The sequence below is a fragment of the Mustela lutreola genome, chromosome 11 (genome assembly GCF_030435805.1).
Source record: "Mustela lutreola isolate mMusLut2 chromosome 11, mMusLut2.pri, whole genome shotgun sequence".
NCBI lineage: Eukaryota > Metazoa > Chordata > Mammalia > Carnivora > Mustelidae > Mustela > Mustela lutreola.
The window spans coordinates 101,683,760-101,702,584 of NC_081300.1; the positions used below are offsets into that span (position 1 = coordinate 101,683,760).

The 18,825-nt window shown below is 52.6% G+C and overlaps 1 protein-coding gene and 1 long non-coding RNA gene across 4 annotated transcripts in view; one reads left to right on the top strand and one right to left on the bottom strand.

Annotated features, from left to right (window-relative positions):
* Positions 1-474: 474 nt before the first annotated feature.
* LOC131811528 (uncharacterized) lies at positions 475-9,702 on the bottom strand. Of its 2 annotated transcripts, XR_009345971.1 has the most exons (3): positions 9,152-9,702; positions 5,515-6,572; positions 475-3,482 (listed from the first exon to the last, which is right to left on the bottom strand). It is a non-coding gene; the product is annotated as an uncharacterized LOC131811528 (long non-coding RNA). The 2 variants fall into 2 exon arrangements; XR_009345970.1 differs by having other exon boundaries at positions 5,515-9,702.
* An 808-nt stretch (positions 9,703-10,510) lies between these two features.
* Positions 10,511-18,825, top strand: part of SFSWAP (splicing factor SWAP) — a 68,871-nt gene continuing 60,556 nt past the window's right edge. Inside the window, exons 1-3 of one of the 2 annotated variants that reach the window (XM_059138637.1) lie at positions 10,511-10,882; positions 13,453-13,622; positions 14,205-14,336. In XM_059138637.1, coding sequence (XP_058994620.1) covers positions 10,665-10,882; positions 13,453-13,622; positions 14,205-14,336 — 520 coding nt within the window. In that variant the 5' untranslated portion in view covers positions 10,511-10,664. The remainder of the gene's footprint in view (positions 10,883-13,452; positions 13,623-14,204; positions 14,337-18,825) is intronic. The other variant, XM_059138638.1, reaches the window with a different exon arrangement.

Here is an 18,825-nt window from a genome sequence, read left to right on the forward strand (position 1 = left end):
GGGTTGCCCAGCTGACCCTAAGGACCCTATGGCAGGGCCCTCAGAGAGATGGGCAGAGCCCCCCCAGCCAGCATTTCTATGCTGATCAGCCTCAGGCCTCACGCCTGGACCGCTCCCCGCTCTTCTGCGTCTGGGTCCCGTACTGGAACCCCGCGGGCCCTCACCAGTTGAATTTTCCGGATGCAGCCCACCCCACACCGCCCCCGCAGGCGCCCTGGCTGAGTGCCATCACACCGCCTCTACATCCCTTCAGTGGGAGGACAATGGTCCTCAGTCACATCGGCCGTGGGTGGGCCACCCCTCCTCCAGGGGAGTGCATCCCGGCGAGGGCGCCCTTCTCAGTGCAGGCCCAGGGACAGGGAGGACTGGCGGCGCTCAGGCTCTCCCTGGAGTCTCTCCACTAGAGCCTCCGCTTTGAAACGCTATTGTGCAGGTTCAACCCCCTCAAAAGCATTCAGAACGGAGACTGCAAAGTGCTGGCCTAAGGGAAAATGCTTTATTGGGTCTGCTTTTTCTGACTTAAAAAGGGCGGGCACATAAAGGCCAGACTTTCAGCTTCCCCCAGAGCCCCTGGGCACGGGGGCAAGGGTCCTCAATTCTAGAGAGAGGTGCTCCAACCCCCCCTTCTAGCACTGAGTGACCTCCTGAGCATCACGTCTGGCCCCTGTAAGCACCTGAGTTTAATACCCGTGGTTGACAGGAAAAGATCATTTTCAGGACTTAAAACACTCAGGTTGCCTCAGGGAGACGGAAGGACAGGGAACTGGTCCACAGCCGGGTTGCCAAAACCGTATCTGCCCCTGGTGGAAGCAAATCACGAAGTGCTGGGCTCAGTGTTTCGGGGAAAGACAGCGTGTCACTGCTTTGCTTCCGTCCCTGATCTGGAGAAGAGGTTTGGCTGTGGTGTGGGCTCGGCTGAGGATGTCCCTGAAAGAGCTCTTTGAGGCCACCATTGCCACCTGGTCCTTTGCAGGTTCACTTGACAGAGAGCAAAGGTAACCTGGCAACAGCGGGAACGCCTCAGTGCTACCAGTTACAGACAGAGTCCCTCCCCCCAGCCCCCCAGGGAAATGGTCGCGGCTCTAAATAAATTCCCCGGCCACAGCTGAGGCCACGTGCTTTCTGTGGTGGTGCGGAGCATTCACCGAGTCATCTGCACGCCGGCGGACCCTCGGTCTCACCCCATCCCCCGTCCAGGTTTCCAACCTCGACACTCGCCTGTGCCACAGAGACTAGAGGATGACTGTGGTGGCTGCCTGATCGGAAACAGGGTCACCTGGGAAATGCCCGATGACAGAACCCCCTGGTCCAATCCCCGCCGTGCGAAAATGCCAGGGGAACTGCTCCCCGAAAGGCAGGCGTGAGCAGGCTCACAGCAGCGCCGTCTGTAAGACCCCCCAAATGCACACCGCTCCGATGCCCGGAAACAGCACAGCGGATAAATGAATGATGCTGTTACCGCGACCGGATGCTATCCAGCAGTGAGACAGAAGAGCCCGGAGAAGAACCCGTAGGAATGACTCGCAGACATTATCAGGACCAAGACACCAGATGCTACAGCATTCCGTTTATCTACAGTGTAAAGACAGGCAAAACTCAGCTACCGTGATATAAAACAGGGGACTAGTTCATTTCAAGAAGGAAGCCAATCAGTATATCCTGGTATATGGAAAAACACTGTAATTTTTAAGAGATTTGAGGGGATACTTCACCAGAGAATAGACCTACATGGCTGACAAGTACATGGGAAGATGTTCAGGGGCCGGTCGGCGAAGCGTCTGCCTTCGGCTCAGGTCATGATCCCAGGGTCCCAACTTGAGCCCCATGTCTGCTCTCTGCTCAGCAGGGAGTCTGCTTCTCCATCTGTCCCTCCCCCTACTGGCTCTCTCTCCTGTTCTCAAGTAAATAAAATTTTTTAAAAAATAGATGCTCAACCTCATTAGTCACTAGGGAAGTACAAATCCAAACCACAGGGGTTCACACCTGCTAAAATGGCTCAGACAGACAGGACGGACCACACCGCAGGCTGTAGGCATGCATGTAGTACAGCATTTGTGCAAGACTTTGGCGGTTCCTCGAACAGTTACATATGGGGCTACCACCATATGCATTGATTTCTTGAGGCTGCTGTAACGAACAACCACATATTCAGTGGCTTTAATGCAACACAAATTTATCATCTTGTAGTTCTGGAGACTGCAAGTCCAGAATGAGCCTTCAACGGGCTCCAATCCAGGTGCGGGTGGGGCTGGTTCTGTGGAAGCCTTGGAGGGGGGCGGAATGCTTTCTGCCGCTCCCGTCTAGAGGTTGCCACGGCGCCCAGCCTGCTTGCATTTTCCTGTGGTCTGCTCCCCCGATGTGCCCATGGCCACCTCCTGGTTATAGAGACCCCAGCAATCACATTGCACGTCCCCCCGATAATCCAGGCTCCCCATCTCTAGACCTTCAACTTCATCACACCTGCAAAGCCCCTCAGCCATCCGAGGCCTCTTCACGGAGCACGTGCATAGGCTGCTGCCCTATGCAGCCGGAGGGAACAACTTGGCCGGAGTTCAAGGCAACGGAAGACACGGGACAGCCGCGATCAGGGATCCACGGACCACACGCAGGTAACCACGCTTCTGTCTCTGAAGGCCTCCGGGGCATCCCAGGCCCGGGGAATGTCTGACCCAAATTTAGCCTGATGGCTCAACTGAAATGCCAGTTCGGGAATGGTGCTCGGAGTCCAGCCCGAATGCCACGCCAACCAGTGAGTTAAAGTATGACCGGGAAGAATTTGGTGAGGAGTAAAACACAGTCTCCTATCTAGTCAGCGAATCGGTGCGATCGGTAGATGAAGGTGACCGAAGCCGGGGCGGGACACGGCAGAGCTGCACGAGGCTGGCCCGCCTCGGAGCTGAGCACACGCCCCAGCGGGAGCAAAGATGCTTCCCAAAGGGCTGCCCCACGACGGCCCGGAGACTCTCACACCAAAGGGACAGATTGGGGATGACATGGGCCAGAGCAGGGGGGTCAGACGGGGCTGCTTATTTGGGGGGTTGTCTTGTGGCGGTTTCTGAGCCTAGCAAAAGCACGGGCCGGGGTGGGGGGTAGATCTGTGCATTTGGAGTTCGGTGTATTGTTACTGCCCTCGTTTTGAAAGAGTGCTTTTTTCTTCCCTGAGCTTTCGAAGCTTCTGGAAATGACACAGTGGGAAGACAGAGAAATGGTCACTAAGGGCAGAGCATGTGGTCTTTACCATCAAACCTCCCCAGCCGATGCACAGGCTACCGTCTTCGGCACAACCCGGCTTCATCTTCAGACTCGGGTTACAACGCCGGCTTGAGGGGCGTCTGGGTGGCTCAGTCAGTTAAGCCCCTGCCTTCGGCTCAGGTCATGACTCCAGGGTTCTGGATCGAGCTCCACATTGGGCTCCCTACTTGTTGGGGAGTCTGCTTCTCCCTCTCCCACTCCCCCTGCTTGTGTTCCCTCTCTCGCTGTTTCTGTCAAATTAAAAAAAAAATTCTTAAAAACAAAACCAAAAACACACCGGCTTAAAGGAGGCGAGTCTGGGTTACACGGCACCCGAGACGCCGGCTATCACGGACACGATGACAGAGCTGGGCGGACAGAGACTGCATGAAAAAACATCTTGGGACGCCTGGGTGGCTCAGTTGGTTGGACGACTGCCTTCGGCTCAGGTTATGATCCCGGAGTCCCAGGATCGAATCCCGCATCGGGCTTCCAGCTCCACGGGGAGTCTGCTTCTCCCTCTGACCTTCTCCTCGCTCATGCTCTCTCTCAATAAATAAATAAAAATCTTTTTAAAAAATAATTAAAAAAAAAAGAAAAGAAAACATCCTAAGAAAACCCTCCCTCTGCTGTGTCCCAGCTGCGCAGGCGTTTCAGATGTGCACTCCCAGCTCTGAGCCTCTCAGCGACTGGGGCTGTGAGCGCCTCGCGGCCAGCGCAGAGCGCCGCCTCCACCGCGGGCAGGAGCGCAGGCTCCGGGAGGCCCCTGCCTGTCTGCAGCCTTGGACGGGCCCACGAGCTCTGCACGGTGCCTTCTTCAGGAAGAGGCTGTGAGAAAACAAAATTCAACTCGCCAAACCCTAAAGGTCTTTCTGACTTGATTCAAGGGTTTGAGACTCGGGCGGCATCCGGCCAGCAGAGACAGGAGCTCCGAGGAGCTGAGCGACTTTCACAGGCAGAGGGAGCAGGAACGAGGCCATCACCCCACAGATCAGTGGGTTTCTTGGGCACCCAGGAGTCCCAGCCAGTAAAGCGTCCAACTCTCAGCTTCCGCTCAGGTCATGATCTCAGGGAAACGGGATCGAGCCCCACGTAGGGCTCTGTGCTCCAGGCTGAGTCGGCTTGGGATTCTCTGCCTCTTTCCTTCCCGCTCATCCTCTCTCTCTCTCTCCAAAATAAATTTCTTAAAATAATAATAAACAAAAATAAAAGCAGTCTGGTTATGGCGACGTTACTCCCTTTTGGGGGAAGGCAGGGGTCTAACAGGACCCAAGCAGCGCTGACCAGGCTGTCCTGACAGACCGGCTGAAGAGTCCGTTTCTGGGAGGTCTGAAACTGTCATTGTCCTGGTTTGGGGACCTGAGGCTCGGCACACATGACTCCCCCCAAGGCCCACTGCCTTCTTTGTAGCACAGCCTCGTGGAGACTGAGTGGGTGACACAGATGCTCCGGGGTGAGGCAGCCACCAGTCCTCTCGTCAACCACTGCCTTGGGCCCAGTGCTCCAGGGGGCTCAGCCCCTGCTTCCACCCGGCTCCAGCCAATGGTGGCACCACGTGGCTGTCGGAGGGCAGGAGGAGGGGGCAGGCCGTGGGCTTTCTCCATCATCAGATGCGGTTTCTTCCTCAGTTCCTGCCTCCAGCTCCCGCAGGGGCCCCGTCTGGGCTCCAGTGGGGGTCACTGCTGACCTATTCCTCCCTCGGAGCGTGGCAGGGGCTTGGGGCTGCCCGGCCCAGCGGTGTGCAGCTCTCCCTGGGACTCTATTATGTGCTCACTAACTTCCCTCCGTGGAACCGCCTGTTTTCCGAACCGAAACCTGACTGACGAAGCGCTCGGCGACACGCGCTCCTGTTTTCCAGCCAAGCACTTGCAGATTCATAGACCGGACGCCCCTCTGCAGTAATTATATGTTTACGTGCTTCCCCCTCCCACTTGATTACACATTGAGCGGGAATAATGTAAAACGCAGCTGCTGGGGCTGGCTGGGCCTCCCAGCACCCATTCTCTGTTAGCAAGAGAATCTTCCTTTTATTCAAGAAGACAAAGCACCTCGCTAGAAACACCGCTCTCCGCACCATCCGGCTCCTGGAGGCCGCCGTGTCATTTGTCACGGAACAAAATTCCCAACCAAGGACCCCAAGGAGGGGTCATGGATTTTTGTTGCCATTGGGATACAAATCCGTTTTCTGACACCCAGTGGGTATGCGGGCAAGGTGGCATGACTGGTTCGCTTTTCATCACCCTGAACCCAAACTGGGACCCAGGGTCCGTCACTCTGACTTACCGCCTTCCTCACAGGAGCCCTTCCACGTGTATAGAGATCAGATCCCACTCAGCTGAACAGAGCGTAAATGCAAGACAATGGACTGTCATGAAAATCTAGACATATGGACCCATTTCCTGTGACTGTTGACTTCCAGCCTCTGCCTGTCACCGTGCATGATCTTAGGACAGGCATTCCCTCTGCCTCCCTCAGACCAGCTGTGACTAGTTAGCATGCGGGCGGGGCAGGGGACCCCCGGCCCGCTAGGTTCTTAGTCCCACAGATGAGGAACCTCCGCAGGGGGGGAAGGAGCTGCCGTGCTGCCCCAAACCCACTCTCCCTGTGAGACGCCGGCTGCGTCCCCGACACGCACTCCCCTGTGGGAACGAAGCTCACATAAGCTAGCGACAACGCCCCATCACAGAACAGGAAGGCGCCTTCCAGAGAACACAAGCAGCTTCCAAGTGTTTACAGCAAGCCCCCGTAAGAAGTACGGTTGTGTGTGTGTGGGTGCAGCTGAGATTAAAATATAGAAAGTAGTAACAACTTACAGCCGGGATGTCCTTTTTCCTTTTCAAAGGCGTTAGAGAAAACGGCACTTGACAGTTTTGATCACCCACACAGTGACCCTCCCCCAGCTCAGCAACGCAAACGGGCATCTCAGGGTGACCAGGCATCCTAGGGTGACCGTCTGCCTCCCCCTCCCCCGCTGTAACGCCTGTAACTCCACTTTGCTTCTTTTTAACCTCACCAGCCACATACACACCCCTAAACACTACAGGGGGATTCCGCCTGTTTGCCTTTTATGCATGGAATCGTGCATGTACTCCAACACGGTCTGCACTTTTCTACCTTGCCTCCTTCGTTCAAGATCGTTTGCAGGGCCCACCAACGCTCTTGCCGACAGCGGCAGCCCGTCCCCCTGCGTTACATCCCATCACGTGTCTCCACACCCCGCAATTTACTCATCCCTTTTACTCCTGATGGACACGGGCTCTTCCCGGTGTGTGGCCACTCAATGAACGGCACCAGAAACATCTGTGTCCAGGGCTCCTGCTGTGGCTGTAGCAATAGACCAACTAAGGAAACAAATAAACAGAATAAAAACTGAATAAACCAAACAGAGGTTTTATCCACTTAGACCGCGAGGGGCAGATGAGGGTGCGCACTGCCGCCCGCCCCTACCCACTCTTGCTCACGTTGGGGCTTACATTTCTGGGGTCCAAACGGTATCCCACTTGCATTTCCCTGACAGAGATTAAGTTCCTTTCCATGTGTTTATTGTCATTTACGTGTCCTTTTTAGAAAAGCCTCTGTTAATCTTTCACCATTATTATTATTATTATTAAGAGAAACACTGCACGCACCAGTGCGCAGGAGGCAGAGGGACAGAGGGCATCTCAAGGAGATGCCCCGCCGAGCGTGGAGCCCAGTGCAGGGCTCGATCTCACGACCCTGAAATCATGACCTGAGCTGAAACCAAGTCTCAGCTGCTTAACAAACTGAGCCACCCAGGTGCCCTCACCCATTTTTTAATTATTTTTCTTACTGATTCATACAAGCTCCTTACATATTCTGCACTTCTGTCAACTGTAGGTGTTCTCCCCTCTCAACAACAAAAAGTCCTAAACACAACATTGGCAAATCAAACCCAGCAATGTATATATAGAATAAAATATCATGACCAAGTTGAGATGATCTGGAAAACTCAGGGTTACTTTAACATTAGAAAATCAATGCAGGGCGCCCGGGTGGCTCAGTGGGTTGGGCCTCTGCCTTCAGCTCAGGTCATGGTCTCGGGGTCCTGGGATCGGGCCCCACATTGGGCTCTCTGCTCTGCAGGGAGCCTGCTTCCTCTTCTCTCTAACTGCCTCTCTGCCTACTTGTGATCTCTGTCTGTCAAATAAATAAGTAAATAAAATCTTTTTTAAAAAACAAAGAAAATCAATGTAATTCACTTATTAGATTGAAAGAGAAAAATCAAATAATCATCTCACTGCAAAAAGGGCATTTGATAAAATTCTACCATCTTTCATTAAAATACACACACACACACAACCTAATGAACTAGGAATACAAGGGAATGTTCTTCTGATAAATGGTGGTCTCCAACAGCCCTGACCCTGAGCCACACTCAACAGTAGAGGTGGTAAAACCTTCACACTGAGATCAGGAACAGCTGAGCATGTGCGCGATGTCCACGTGTCCGCCGTCAGAGCAGAGGCGCTCATGCTACAAGGCGGGGTGGGTAGAGAGAGAATGGAGGAATGACTGGATGGCAAAGAGAGGGTAGGGCCGGGAAGAAGCAAAGTGGGCATCAGTCACAGACCATATGATTGTCCAGCTCAGGAATCCAAACCAAGCTACAGATAAAGAGTAAGAAAAAATGACGCTGGACAAGGCAGCCAAACACACACTCAGTGTTTTAAGACCGTCTTCTCTGCAACAAGCTATTTGCAAGTGGGACTTAAAAGGGATTGCGAGTTTGCGGAGTAAACACTGACAGAACTTTCAACAGATGCATGCCTAGTAGATTGCAGGAGCAAACATCAAGGTGTCAGCCCTCCCCGGGCAGTCCCAGCAGCAACACGTGGAGGCTTCTGGGAAGAACTGGGCAAGCTAATTCTAAGATTCACTTGGAAATGCGGAAAACCAAGGGGACTTTTTCTTCGTGTTTTCATGCTGGTTACGAGCCTCTAAATGGATTCCATAGGCAGCAACGGACTGCGGCCCACAGTTCAAACCCCACTGAACCGGTTCAACAGCTAGCCTCCTACGTCCCCCAACACACACATGCTTCAGCGCTTTTGTTTGAAAACACACTTGGGGCAGAATGGACATCCCCGGCTATCAGCGCTAAGACCTCCAGCAGCTTTCCAAAGGACAGAGTCCTGTCCTGTCCCCTCTTTACAGAGAAGAGAGGCTCAGAAAGAACGGAACTCAAAATTCCAGTGGAACTGAAATCAGGGTTAGGAGTGCAACCCAGGTCTTCAAAATCCCATGCCAGGCTGAAAAAGCTATCCGCACACGGTCTGAAGGCTTCCAGAATCCCTACAGGTCAAAGGACCATAGAACTTTGGCTGGGAGCGTTGGGCCTCACCCAGCTCCCTAAACTCCAGGAAAAGCTTGAAGCAGAGCCAGCATCCCACCAGACCTACAGGCGCCTAGGGCATCCGGCGGGACTTACCGAGCAACTGAGAAAGCCACGATATGCCCCCTCGGTGGTAGCAAGGCAGCCTTGAAGAGCCAGACAGGACCATGTCTCTGTCATGTTCATTCCACAGATAGAAATCCATGCTTGGCCAACTGTGTGCCAGGCCCTAGCCCAGGAACTGGGGATGCTCAGCAGAACCCACAAGACTCCTGCTCTCCTGGAGCCAATACTGGGGGGAGCTATATGTAGGACGTAATGTGAGACGGCGGTTGGTGCTCCAAGGGCAGATCAGCCCCAAGAAGGGAGGACCAGTGCAGGAAATTCTTAGTGTGCACACCTACAGCCAGGCTGAAAAAGGAGCAGAGTTGGGACCTGGATGGGAAGCCTGGCCCAGACAAAGCCAGAAGAGTGACACAGCCAAAGAAATCACAAGAGCAAAGGCCTGAGGTAGAAACTGCTCGTGGCTCAATTTTTAAAAACCCTATTACCGTTTATACGCATTACCTTATCTCAACCTTATGAGCAGAAAGAGCTGTATTTCACGGACAAGAGATGTGGGCCGGCGGAAAGAACATCTACTTCACTGCCAGATGAGGAACAGCTCGGTCAGTGCTCGGGGCCCCAAGAAGTGCTTCTGCACTCCAGCCGCTGGGCAGTCTGCCCTGAAGGTCTAGACTGGACTGGAAGGTGCCACTCTCCTTCAGAATACACAGGTGGGAAAACCCAGGCCCAGGAGGAACGCACTTGAGTAGCAGTCACTCCACATCCAGGTGGCTGGTCTCCCAGAACCAGGCCCTCTGTACCAATCTCGACTACTTTTTTCCCCACATGAGTCCCCAGACCCTGAAGCCGGGTTACCGGGAGGGCCTTCACGGCTTGCTAAGTAAGCCCTTCAGTTTCTGCCACGGAAACATTCCCAGATGGACGGGATAAGGGTCCCGATCGCCAGGACCCAGAAGTTACCAGGGCCTCAGAAACCTGGAGTGACTGCCCTGGACAGGGCAGGGCCTTGCCCCCAACCCCGGGTCTCCCCAGCCCCCAGCCTCAGAGCTCCCTGGTCCCCCAGCTCCTAGCCTCAGAGCTCCCTGGCCTTCAAACCCCCAGCCTCGAAGCTCCCCTGCCAGCCCCCAGCCTCTAGCCTCAGAACTCCCCGTCCCCTGAACCCCAGCCCCCAGGCTCAGAGCTCCCCGACCCCCCAGCCTCAGAGCTCCCCGGTCCCCCTGAACCCCAGCCCCCAGGCTCAGAGCTCCCCGACCCCCCAGCCCCCAGGCTCAGAGCTCCCTGGCCCCCATGCCCTTGGCCTCAGGGCTCCCCGCTCCCCCGCAGCCTCTAGCCTCAGAGCTCCCCGGGCTCCCCCAGCCTCTACCTTCAGAGCTCTACGGTCCCCCAGCCCCAGCGCTCCCCGAGCTTCCTGCCCCTCGGCCCCTCGGCCCCCAGCCCTCCAGCCCAAGAGCTCCCCAGCCCCAGAATCTCCGGGTCCCCCAGGGCCCAGCCCTCGGCCCCCACCCATGCCCCAGCAGCGGGTAACCAGGAGACCTCGCCCCGGCGCAGGGAGGGGCCGCCCCCACCGAGAGCCGCGCACTGGGCCTGCGCAGCCCCCGCCCTCCTTCCGCGCAGCGCCCGGCGGGCCCGATGCGGGTAGCGCGTAATCCGGCGCCGCGCTTTCGCCACTGCTCTGGACAACGGTCTGAGAAAACGAACACCACACACGCGCTATCCTTTGAGCACATCAGCTCCTGCCGTGGCGACGCCTCCGAACGCAAAAGGCTAGAACCGAAACACTTCCTGGCGCCTCGAACGGCTCCGAGGAGTAGCGAATCTGCGGAATCTGCTCGCCGGAAGTAGGGCTGCCCTCGCCGGAAGTGGCGCTTCCTCCATTTTGTTGCCCGCTATGGCGGCGGTGTCGAGTTTGGGGCCGGGATGCGGCGCTTTTGACTGAGGGGGTAGGCCGGGCGGAGGCATTGGGGACATCCGCGCGGCGCAGAAGAGGACCCGCCTGGACGCCGGAGACGCTGTCATGTACGGCGCGAGCGGAGGCCGTGCCAAAACCGAGAGGAAAAGCGGCGCGAAGGAGGAGGCCGGGCCCGGCGGTGCCGGCGGCGGGGGGACCCGAGTGGAGCTGCTGGTCTTCGGCTATGCCTGCAAGCTGTTCCGGGATGACGAGCGGGCGCTGGCCCAGGAGCAGGGACAGCACCTCATCCCCTGGATGGGGGACCACAAGATCCTCATCGACAGGTCGGTTCCTCCCCCCACCCGCCGGTCCTCCCCTTCCCTCGCCCGCTTGGTTTCGTCTGATGTTGACGTGATGGCCAGGACTAAAGAGGGGCTCTGTGGAGCCCGCGGGGACCCGGGGGCCCCTCCTCTGTTCTTCCGTCCCCCAGGTTTCGGAGGGAGGGGGACGGTGAAACCTGCCCTGAGACACTGGCTGGAGGCGCGCGCCGCGCGTGTCGCCGGAGGGATCGTCTCTGCCCCTGCAGCCCCTCGCGACCCCCCACCCCAGTCGCTGGTTCCGGCTGGCCCCTCGGCGCGGTGGAAGCGGCCCGAGCGCCGGCCTCTCCCGGCCGGCGTCCTCGTGGGGGTCGTGCGCTGCCTCCCTGCTCGCGGCGCTCCCGCAGCTCCGTGCGGCGGCAGGGCGACCCCGAAACGCGCACGCCGAGGCCGCGCGGTTAGCAAACCTTTGGGATCCCGAGAGTGAGGCTTGAGCCTCGTGTGCCGCCTGCGCCCTCCTTGTGGAGCGCCGGCACTTGGCCCGCATGACATTTGAGTCCGCCGGCCGCCGCCTCCCCACCGGGACAGTCTGGCGGAGTGACTTGGTTCAGAGCGAGGGTGAAGGTGCCCGTCCGTTGGAAGCCGGTTGACTTGGGCAGACACTGGCTTTGCTGTTAGAGATAGTGTCCTTAGGGCTGGTTTCACGGTCTCTTAAAACCGAAGGGTGGAACTGGGACGCAGATGTGTTTCTTTTCAAATCAAACCTGCTTTAGGTCATCGCCCTGGAGGATGTTTAGCCCCTTTGGGCAGAGGGGACCCGGGACTGGGGATTTCTAAAGCTGTTTGGTTTGAAAAGGACGGCATTACATGGTGTAGGGTGTTTGCTCCCCGCCTCCCCCCGCCCCATATTTTCAGTCCCGCTTTCCTTCTCCTCCTTGGAGTTTTGGCTTGTTGGTTTGGTTTTTTGCCGGTTTGGCAACTCTACGTCTGGGGCCCGGACTGAAAAGCTAACGATGACCAGCCATTTAACTGTGGAATAGTGTCTCCGAGTGAAGGAAGCCCGTCGTTTGATTAAAGCTGGATTCTGCCAAGCCCTGGGACATGACTGTAGGGATGACCTGTGAGCTGGCCAGAATGGACACATTCATGACCAAATAGGCCTTTTTCCATCCCCGACATTGCCGTTTGGAGTTAGATCTAGACAACAGTGACTCTGGAAGGGAGGGTTGCCGGAGCAGGTCTGGACCTGATGCTCCATGCTCTGCTCAAACATGCTGTGCCTTTAATCCTTAGTTTCTGTGATCGGTGTTGCCTGAGTTGTCAGGCAGCTCCTTTTCCAAAGTGTTACAAAGTGTTACTTGTGATACTTATTATTAAAGCTTGGAAAGCAATGAAGTCTGAGCTCCTTATGCAGTTTTCGGTATCATTCTGTACATGACTGGAGTGAGGTCTTCCAAAACTAATGGGGAGCAAACGCTACACATGTACATGTATAATATTTTCAAATAATGATCTACATTTGTAAGTTAAGGAGGTTTACAGCAAAGTAAAAATAATTTTGAAATTTAATAAAGTGCAATAACTTGGCTACTCTGGAATTTTGGCCTTTTTTTCTTGTAAATGTCTTTTTTTTTAATACGTTTTGGTCCACATTACAAAAGTCAGCATTAAAAAGTCAGGCAGACTTTTGTTTGTCTCTCTCTGTTTGCTTTTGCAAGCCTAAATCTGAGTGTTTCTGACTCACTCGTTTATTATCTGATACTGCACATCAACAGCGGCTTCCCTGAATCTTTATGTTAAAAGCATAACAAAAAATGCCCTTCTTATTCCTAATTTGGCGACAGTGCCTGTTGGTCCATGCACATAAACATGGATGCGTCTTAACGTATGTGATTCCCTGGGGGTGTAAAGTTTAGAAGAAGATATTTATAGTGCACCTGCTAATAGTTTTGCTCTGTTTCCAGTGAACCTCCTTAAACTGCACGTATATGTCACTGTTCCTATGTATGTGTGTCTCTCTATCACGTAACCCAGCACTTATTTCCTCAGCCAAGTGGCTAGGGGGCGAGCCTAGCCAAGATTTTACCTCCCATGGACGCAAGTTTCTTTGGTGAAGATCTCTCCTGAGAGTTCGGGACTAGCAGAAAGAAGCGAGGAAATTTCGACCGTTGGGTTCTTACGGATAGGTATTTATGTATTCGGTTTGTGTGAATGTAAGCTATGATATTTGACTTCTCAGAAAAAAAATTTCTAGTTTTTATTTTTTTGCAAATGGCATTGAATGGTTGACCAAATCATAAACGGTAAGCGCTGCCAGTGAAGTGGGCACCATTTATGCTATTAAAGGATTGTTTACCTTTAATTATAAGCCTTATCATATCATACAAAGGAATTTAGACTTTGTTAAGATAACTTGAGTTTTAAAAGTAGGTGAGATGTGACTAGCCAAATTAAATATAAATCCGACAAGATTCTTTTATGTTTGTTTTAATATTTTTATTTCTTTGTTTTAATTGGTAAGTATATATGTGAAACATCCCACACGAACCAACCTAGACGTTAACTTCTTCCCAGTGACCAGCGTGTTCATATTACAGATATGATGGGCGCGGTCACCTGCATGACCTTTCTGAGTACGATGCTGAGTATTCCACGTGGAACCGCGATTACCAGCTCTCTGAAGAGGAGGCACGAATAGATGCCCTGTGTGATGAGGAGAGGTATTTAGCCTTGCATACGGACTTGCTTGAGGAGGAGGCAAGGCAAGGTACTGCTCAAGAAAAACTTACTTAAGCAACAAACTTTTTAAAATTTTTTAAGTATTTAAAATTTACTCCCATTCATTTTTTTATACTCACTCTTTCTGATATTATCTTGACAGTACCCAGTGGATTGGAAAAACAGGAGTCTTTGCGTTCTGAGAGGACCTCAGGATAGTTTATATATAGAGAGCCACAAAGAATTTTCCCAGCTTTTGAGGGCAGACTGGGATTTGAAAAAACAAAAACCAAACTCTTTAACTGTTCTTCTTTAACAGTATCGTATAAACTAAAATTGATGTTCTTGTCTTTGCCTTAACAATCTTTAATACAGTTCTTAATCCCCAAATTTCTCAGCAGGAAGAAATTTTCCACAAAAGACGTGTATTCTGCTATCTGTGGTAAACGTGTACTGGCAAAAGTACATATTAATAGATGTGAGGTGTGAATTTGTAAAAACATGTTTGCCTCCAAAAGAGGCTGAAAAAAGTGTGTTGTATGCTTTACTGATAGCCACAACTTTAGAAATATGTAAAATTTTTCTCAGTAAGTTTCCATTTTTGTTAATAAAATTCTCATTTTTATTCAAGAGGAAGAATACAAGCGATTGAGTGAAGCCCTGGCAGAGGATGGGACCTATAACGCAGTGGGCTTCACCTACGGTAGTGACTACTATGACCCGTCCGAGCCCACAGAAGAGGAGGAACCTTCTAAACAGAGAGGTGAGGGAAGAACACTGCGCCGGGTGACGTAGCGTTGGCGGCTACGGTATACGCAGTGGGAAAGTCTTCAAGGTTCGGGTGCGGCCGCTGAGTACTTCTCACCTCACGGTGACGCAGGCACCATTAGCGGACGCCTTCTCGGAGTAGAACAGAGCTAGAAGCCAGAAAATTAAGTGTTCTTGGAGGTGGAAACTGATTGCAGGCTCATGTCTGCATTAGACCTCATTGCCTTTCATAGATTTTGCTTGGACTCCGGTAACTGGAAATTACTTACTCTGGAGTCTTTGTTCCTTAACTCATGAGACCCGGTGATTTGCCCTCGGGGTGTTGAGAGAGTAGAGTAGGCGGTAACTGCCCTCGAGTGAACCCCGTTTCCTGTGCCCTCCACACCTGAAGTGACAGCCGGGCTCAGCAGAAGGCTGGCTGTGGAGTCGCTTGCTGCTTAGCGGGGAAGAGCCGGAGGACCCTGCCAGTTGGACTCAGTAGGACCCGCAGCACGTGCGCCCGTGCGGTGGTACGCAGTCATTGTGATGTGAAATGGGACACTTTAAAATCCTCCTCTGCTGCTTTAACTCTAGGAACTTTGGAAATTAAAAAAGAGTGCCCCAAAGTAGCTGGACTGTGAGCACAGGAACATATACCCTGTCGCTTCGGTAGACTCTGAGAGCACCGTTGTCACAGCCTTGTGCAACGATCAGACACTAACATCGATAATGGCAACGTGAGCCGGAAACTGTAAGGCTGGGTCACTGTGTGCAGGACACTTTTTTTTTTTTTTTTTTTTTTTTTTAAAGATTTTATTTATTTATTTGTCAGAGAGAGAGTGAGTGAGAGCGAGCACAGGTAGACAGAGTGGAAGGAAGAGTCAGAGGGAGAAGCAGGCTCCCTGTGGAGCAAGGAGCCCGATGTGGGACTCGATCCCAGGACGCTGGGATCATGACCTGAGCCGAAGGCAGCTGCTTAACCAACTGAGCCACCCAGGCGTCCCTGCAGGACACTCTTTAAGGGGAAGGAGAACTGTGTGGGGCACCGGCTGGCTCTGTCCATAGGGCACGTGACTCTTCATCTCAGGGCCAAGAGTTCAGCTCCACGTTGGGTGTGGAGCTTAAAATAAACAGATAAAAACGTTAAAGGGAAGGAGAACTTTAACATTTTGAATGTTTAACTCTATTTGAATGTTTAAAATAATGAACTAGAATCACATCAACCAGGGCTTTCGTTTTAGGGCTAACACTTGGTTGTTTGGGACTTAATTGGTTTCTCCTTCAGTTGCAAACCTCCTCACAGGTCTAAAATGGTTACGACCGCTCCGTGATGCACCATGGTCTGCCCAGCCTGGTGCGGCCGCCTGGGGGCTCCTGCAGCCTTCAGTGGACGCGCCGGAGGGCAGTCTTGCTTGGGTGCTTCCTTTTTGCCCTTCCCCTCCTCCTGCTCTCTGCGTTGTGTGCAGCGGTCACGGCTGTGTGGCTGTGTCCGAGGAGCTTGTGATAAGACTTTACAGCTGTCATGGAGACTGTGATCAGTTAAAGCCTTCTTACGGCATTTCGCGCCTTCAGAAGTGAGGACGCAGTGGGAATGTTCTTACAGGTCCAGAAGTAAGCGCTCGCTCCTTTGTCCACACTTACCTCTGCTAGAGTTCCGGATAGTAGATTCCGTTTTGTTCCCGAATCGTGTGCATTACGTCTGCTTTAAACACGTAGTGTTTTTCATCAGAAGGAAGGAATATGCACTATATAACTTTGTACCTGAAAAATGGAAATTTATAAAAGCCAAATGTCATTTGCAAGGTCAAGTGACAATCTTTGGAAAAATCCATAATACTAATTTCTTAACCTTCTCTATTAGAGCTTGCACACTGCCACCATCACCCCAGCCGGCAGGTTTTGTCAGAGAAGTGCCATGGGGTCACGGCCACACTGGTTTGTTCACGCAGCGTCTGGGCAGCCTCTGTGTCTCAACTGCAGAGTCGAGTAGTTGGCCCACAGGGCGCGTGTGGCCGGAAGTGAGCTTACCGTCCGGCATTGTCCCGAAAGTTGCCAACCCCTTTTACACATGTCGGATATAGTCTCAGTATAGTTCAACTTCTGTATAATTACTGAAATTTAAGAATTTCAGTGTTATTTAGTTTGCCCTCGAAGTTACAGTATGCTTTCTCTTAAACATAAAGTTCTCTGTGGTATTTTATAATTTGTTTTCCTTTCTGTAGTTGTCCTCAGGACTTTGCCTTATATGCTGATTAAATTTTTTTGAAGATAGATTTATTTGAGAGAGAGCACTACAGAGCATGTGCCTGAGCGGGGCGGGGTGGGGGGGCACGGGGGGAAGGAGAATCTGGAGCCGACTTTGCCGAGTGTAGAGCCCAGCCGAGTGCGGAGCCCAACTCGGGGCCAGATCCCAGGAGCCGAGATCTGGCCCAAGCCAAAATGAAGAGCCAGCGCTCAGCGGACAGAGCCACCCAGGCGCCCTGCTGATCAGTTTTTCCAGTGAAAGTCGGGCCCATGTGAAACTTACCTCTCGGCCTTTTGTGCTTCGCTTATGCTAATGCAGGAAAACGCCACACGTACCTGCACACAGTAGAATTCAGGTTGGTGCCCAGTACCACTGACAAGTTCTACTTCAGTGCTGCATTATTTTAAAAAAAAAAAAAAAAAAAAAAAAGTTGGTTTTGGTTTTGGTTTTGGTTTTGTTTTGGGGGGTTTTTCGGTGCCATCAGCAGGTCTAAATATTCCTTAATTTTCAAAGTTACTCTGTCGTGCTGGCATTCTGGGGACACATGAAGCTTCATGCTGTAAGCCGGCGGCGGCGGCTTTGTGTCTGTGCACCATCCCCTCTTCCTCCCTCATGGCAGATTCTCCTTTTCCCGTTTTTTTTCCTATCATTATCAAAGATCTTTTTTGTGAGAAAAGGGGATTTGAATTTGAATCTGAGTATTGCAACGGCTGTGTGTTGTTCTGTGCTACTAAAGCCATTTTTCTGTAAATTAAGGTGTGTGTAAGGACAGAGCAGCCCGGTGTGACCTCGTGTCCCACACAGCTCTTGATTCAGGCTCCGCTACTCCGGGAGCAGCAGCTCCAGGCTCAGGGAGACTGTGAGATTTGAAGTTGCTCCTTGACGCTTTGCAAACCAGGGTGTCCGGTGTCCTGCAAACACACTGGGCCATTTGGGCCCTGCTGCCGGGCTGCGGGGCTGCTGATTGCACGTAGCGATCAGGTCTGAGTGTATCTCTAGTTCTTAGGGGAGAAGAAGGCTGCCTAAGCAGAAACAGACGGGACGGACGGTGTTCATCTGCCCGTATCTCATCAGACTAGAATTCCCAGGTTTTTAGGTACAGTGAAGCCTGCTTATAAGCCCTCCTTGGCTTCGTAGAAGAATTAGATTTGATAGGAAACCTTCAAAATTGTTCATCTCATCAAGAAACCACATGTGGTGGATTTTTGTTGTTGTTGTTATTGTTTTGTTTTGTTTTAAGTTTATTTATTTATTTATTTGTGAGAGAGACACAGTGAGAGAGAGAGCATGAGAAGCAAGAGAAGGTCAGAGGGAGAAGCAGACTCCCCATGGAGCTGGGAGCCTGATGCAAGACTCGATCCGGGACTCCGGGACCATGACCTGAGCTGAAGGCAGTTGCTTAACCAACTGCCTGAGCCACCCAAGCACCCTGGAAACATTGATTTTGATGAAGATTGCATGTTTAATGGTTTTTTTTTTTGGCAGGAAAACCTAAGTGTGTCATGAAATCCTTTATAATGTTAGCTCTGATAAGTTTTCCCTTAGGTTTTTTTACATTTCACTATGTCCTTTCAGTAGTGATCCCCTGAGAGATTGTGAGATATGCAGGTCCCCTCTGATTCAGGAGGCTCTGACAAGCAGTGTCCTGTGTGAGCCACAGCGGATAGAGCTGTTTGTAGATGGAAATGGGAAAGAGGCGTCTGGTTATTGATGGTAGGGAGGTGGTTTGCGTGTGTCGAGAAGTCTTGCCCGTTACTCTTTTTTTTTTTTAAGATTTTATTTATTTATTCGACAGAGAGAGATCACAAGTAGAGAGAGAGGGAAGCAGGCTCCCTGCTGAGCAGGGAGCCTGATGCGGGACTCGATCCAGGACCCTGAGATCATGACCTGAGCCGAAGGCAGCAGCTCAACCCACTGAGCCACCCAGGTGCCCCTTGCCCATTACTCTTAAGGGCCCTACGGCTTGATGGTGAAATCAGCGTACCATCTGGAGGTCAGGCACCCGTGCTGTGCTGTCTCCCTGGGGATCCCGCAGAAACAACTCAGAGGAGGTCTTAGTGCCACTGAAACACACAGATCACAGAGCTGGGAGCGGGGAGAACTGACTGCAGGCTGAGCGCTCGCTAAGCAGGGCGCATTGTGGGGAGATGCCTGGAGCTGGGTCTCCGGGAGAGCTCCGTGCCTCAGCGGCCTCATCCAGAGGGGGTTTGTGACGCCCAGCGGGCACATGCGGGGCGGGAGAGGAGACGGGCGCGTGTCT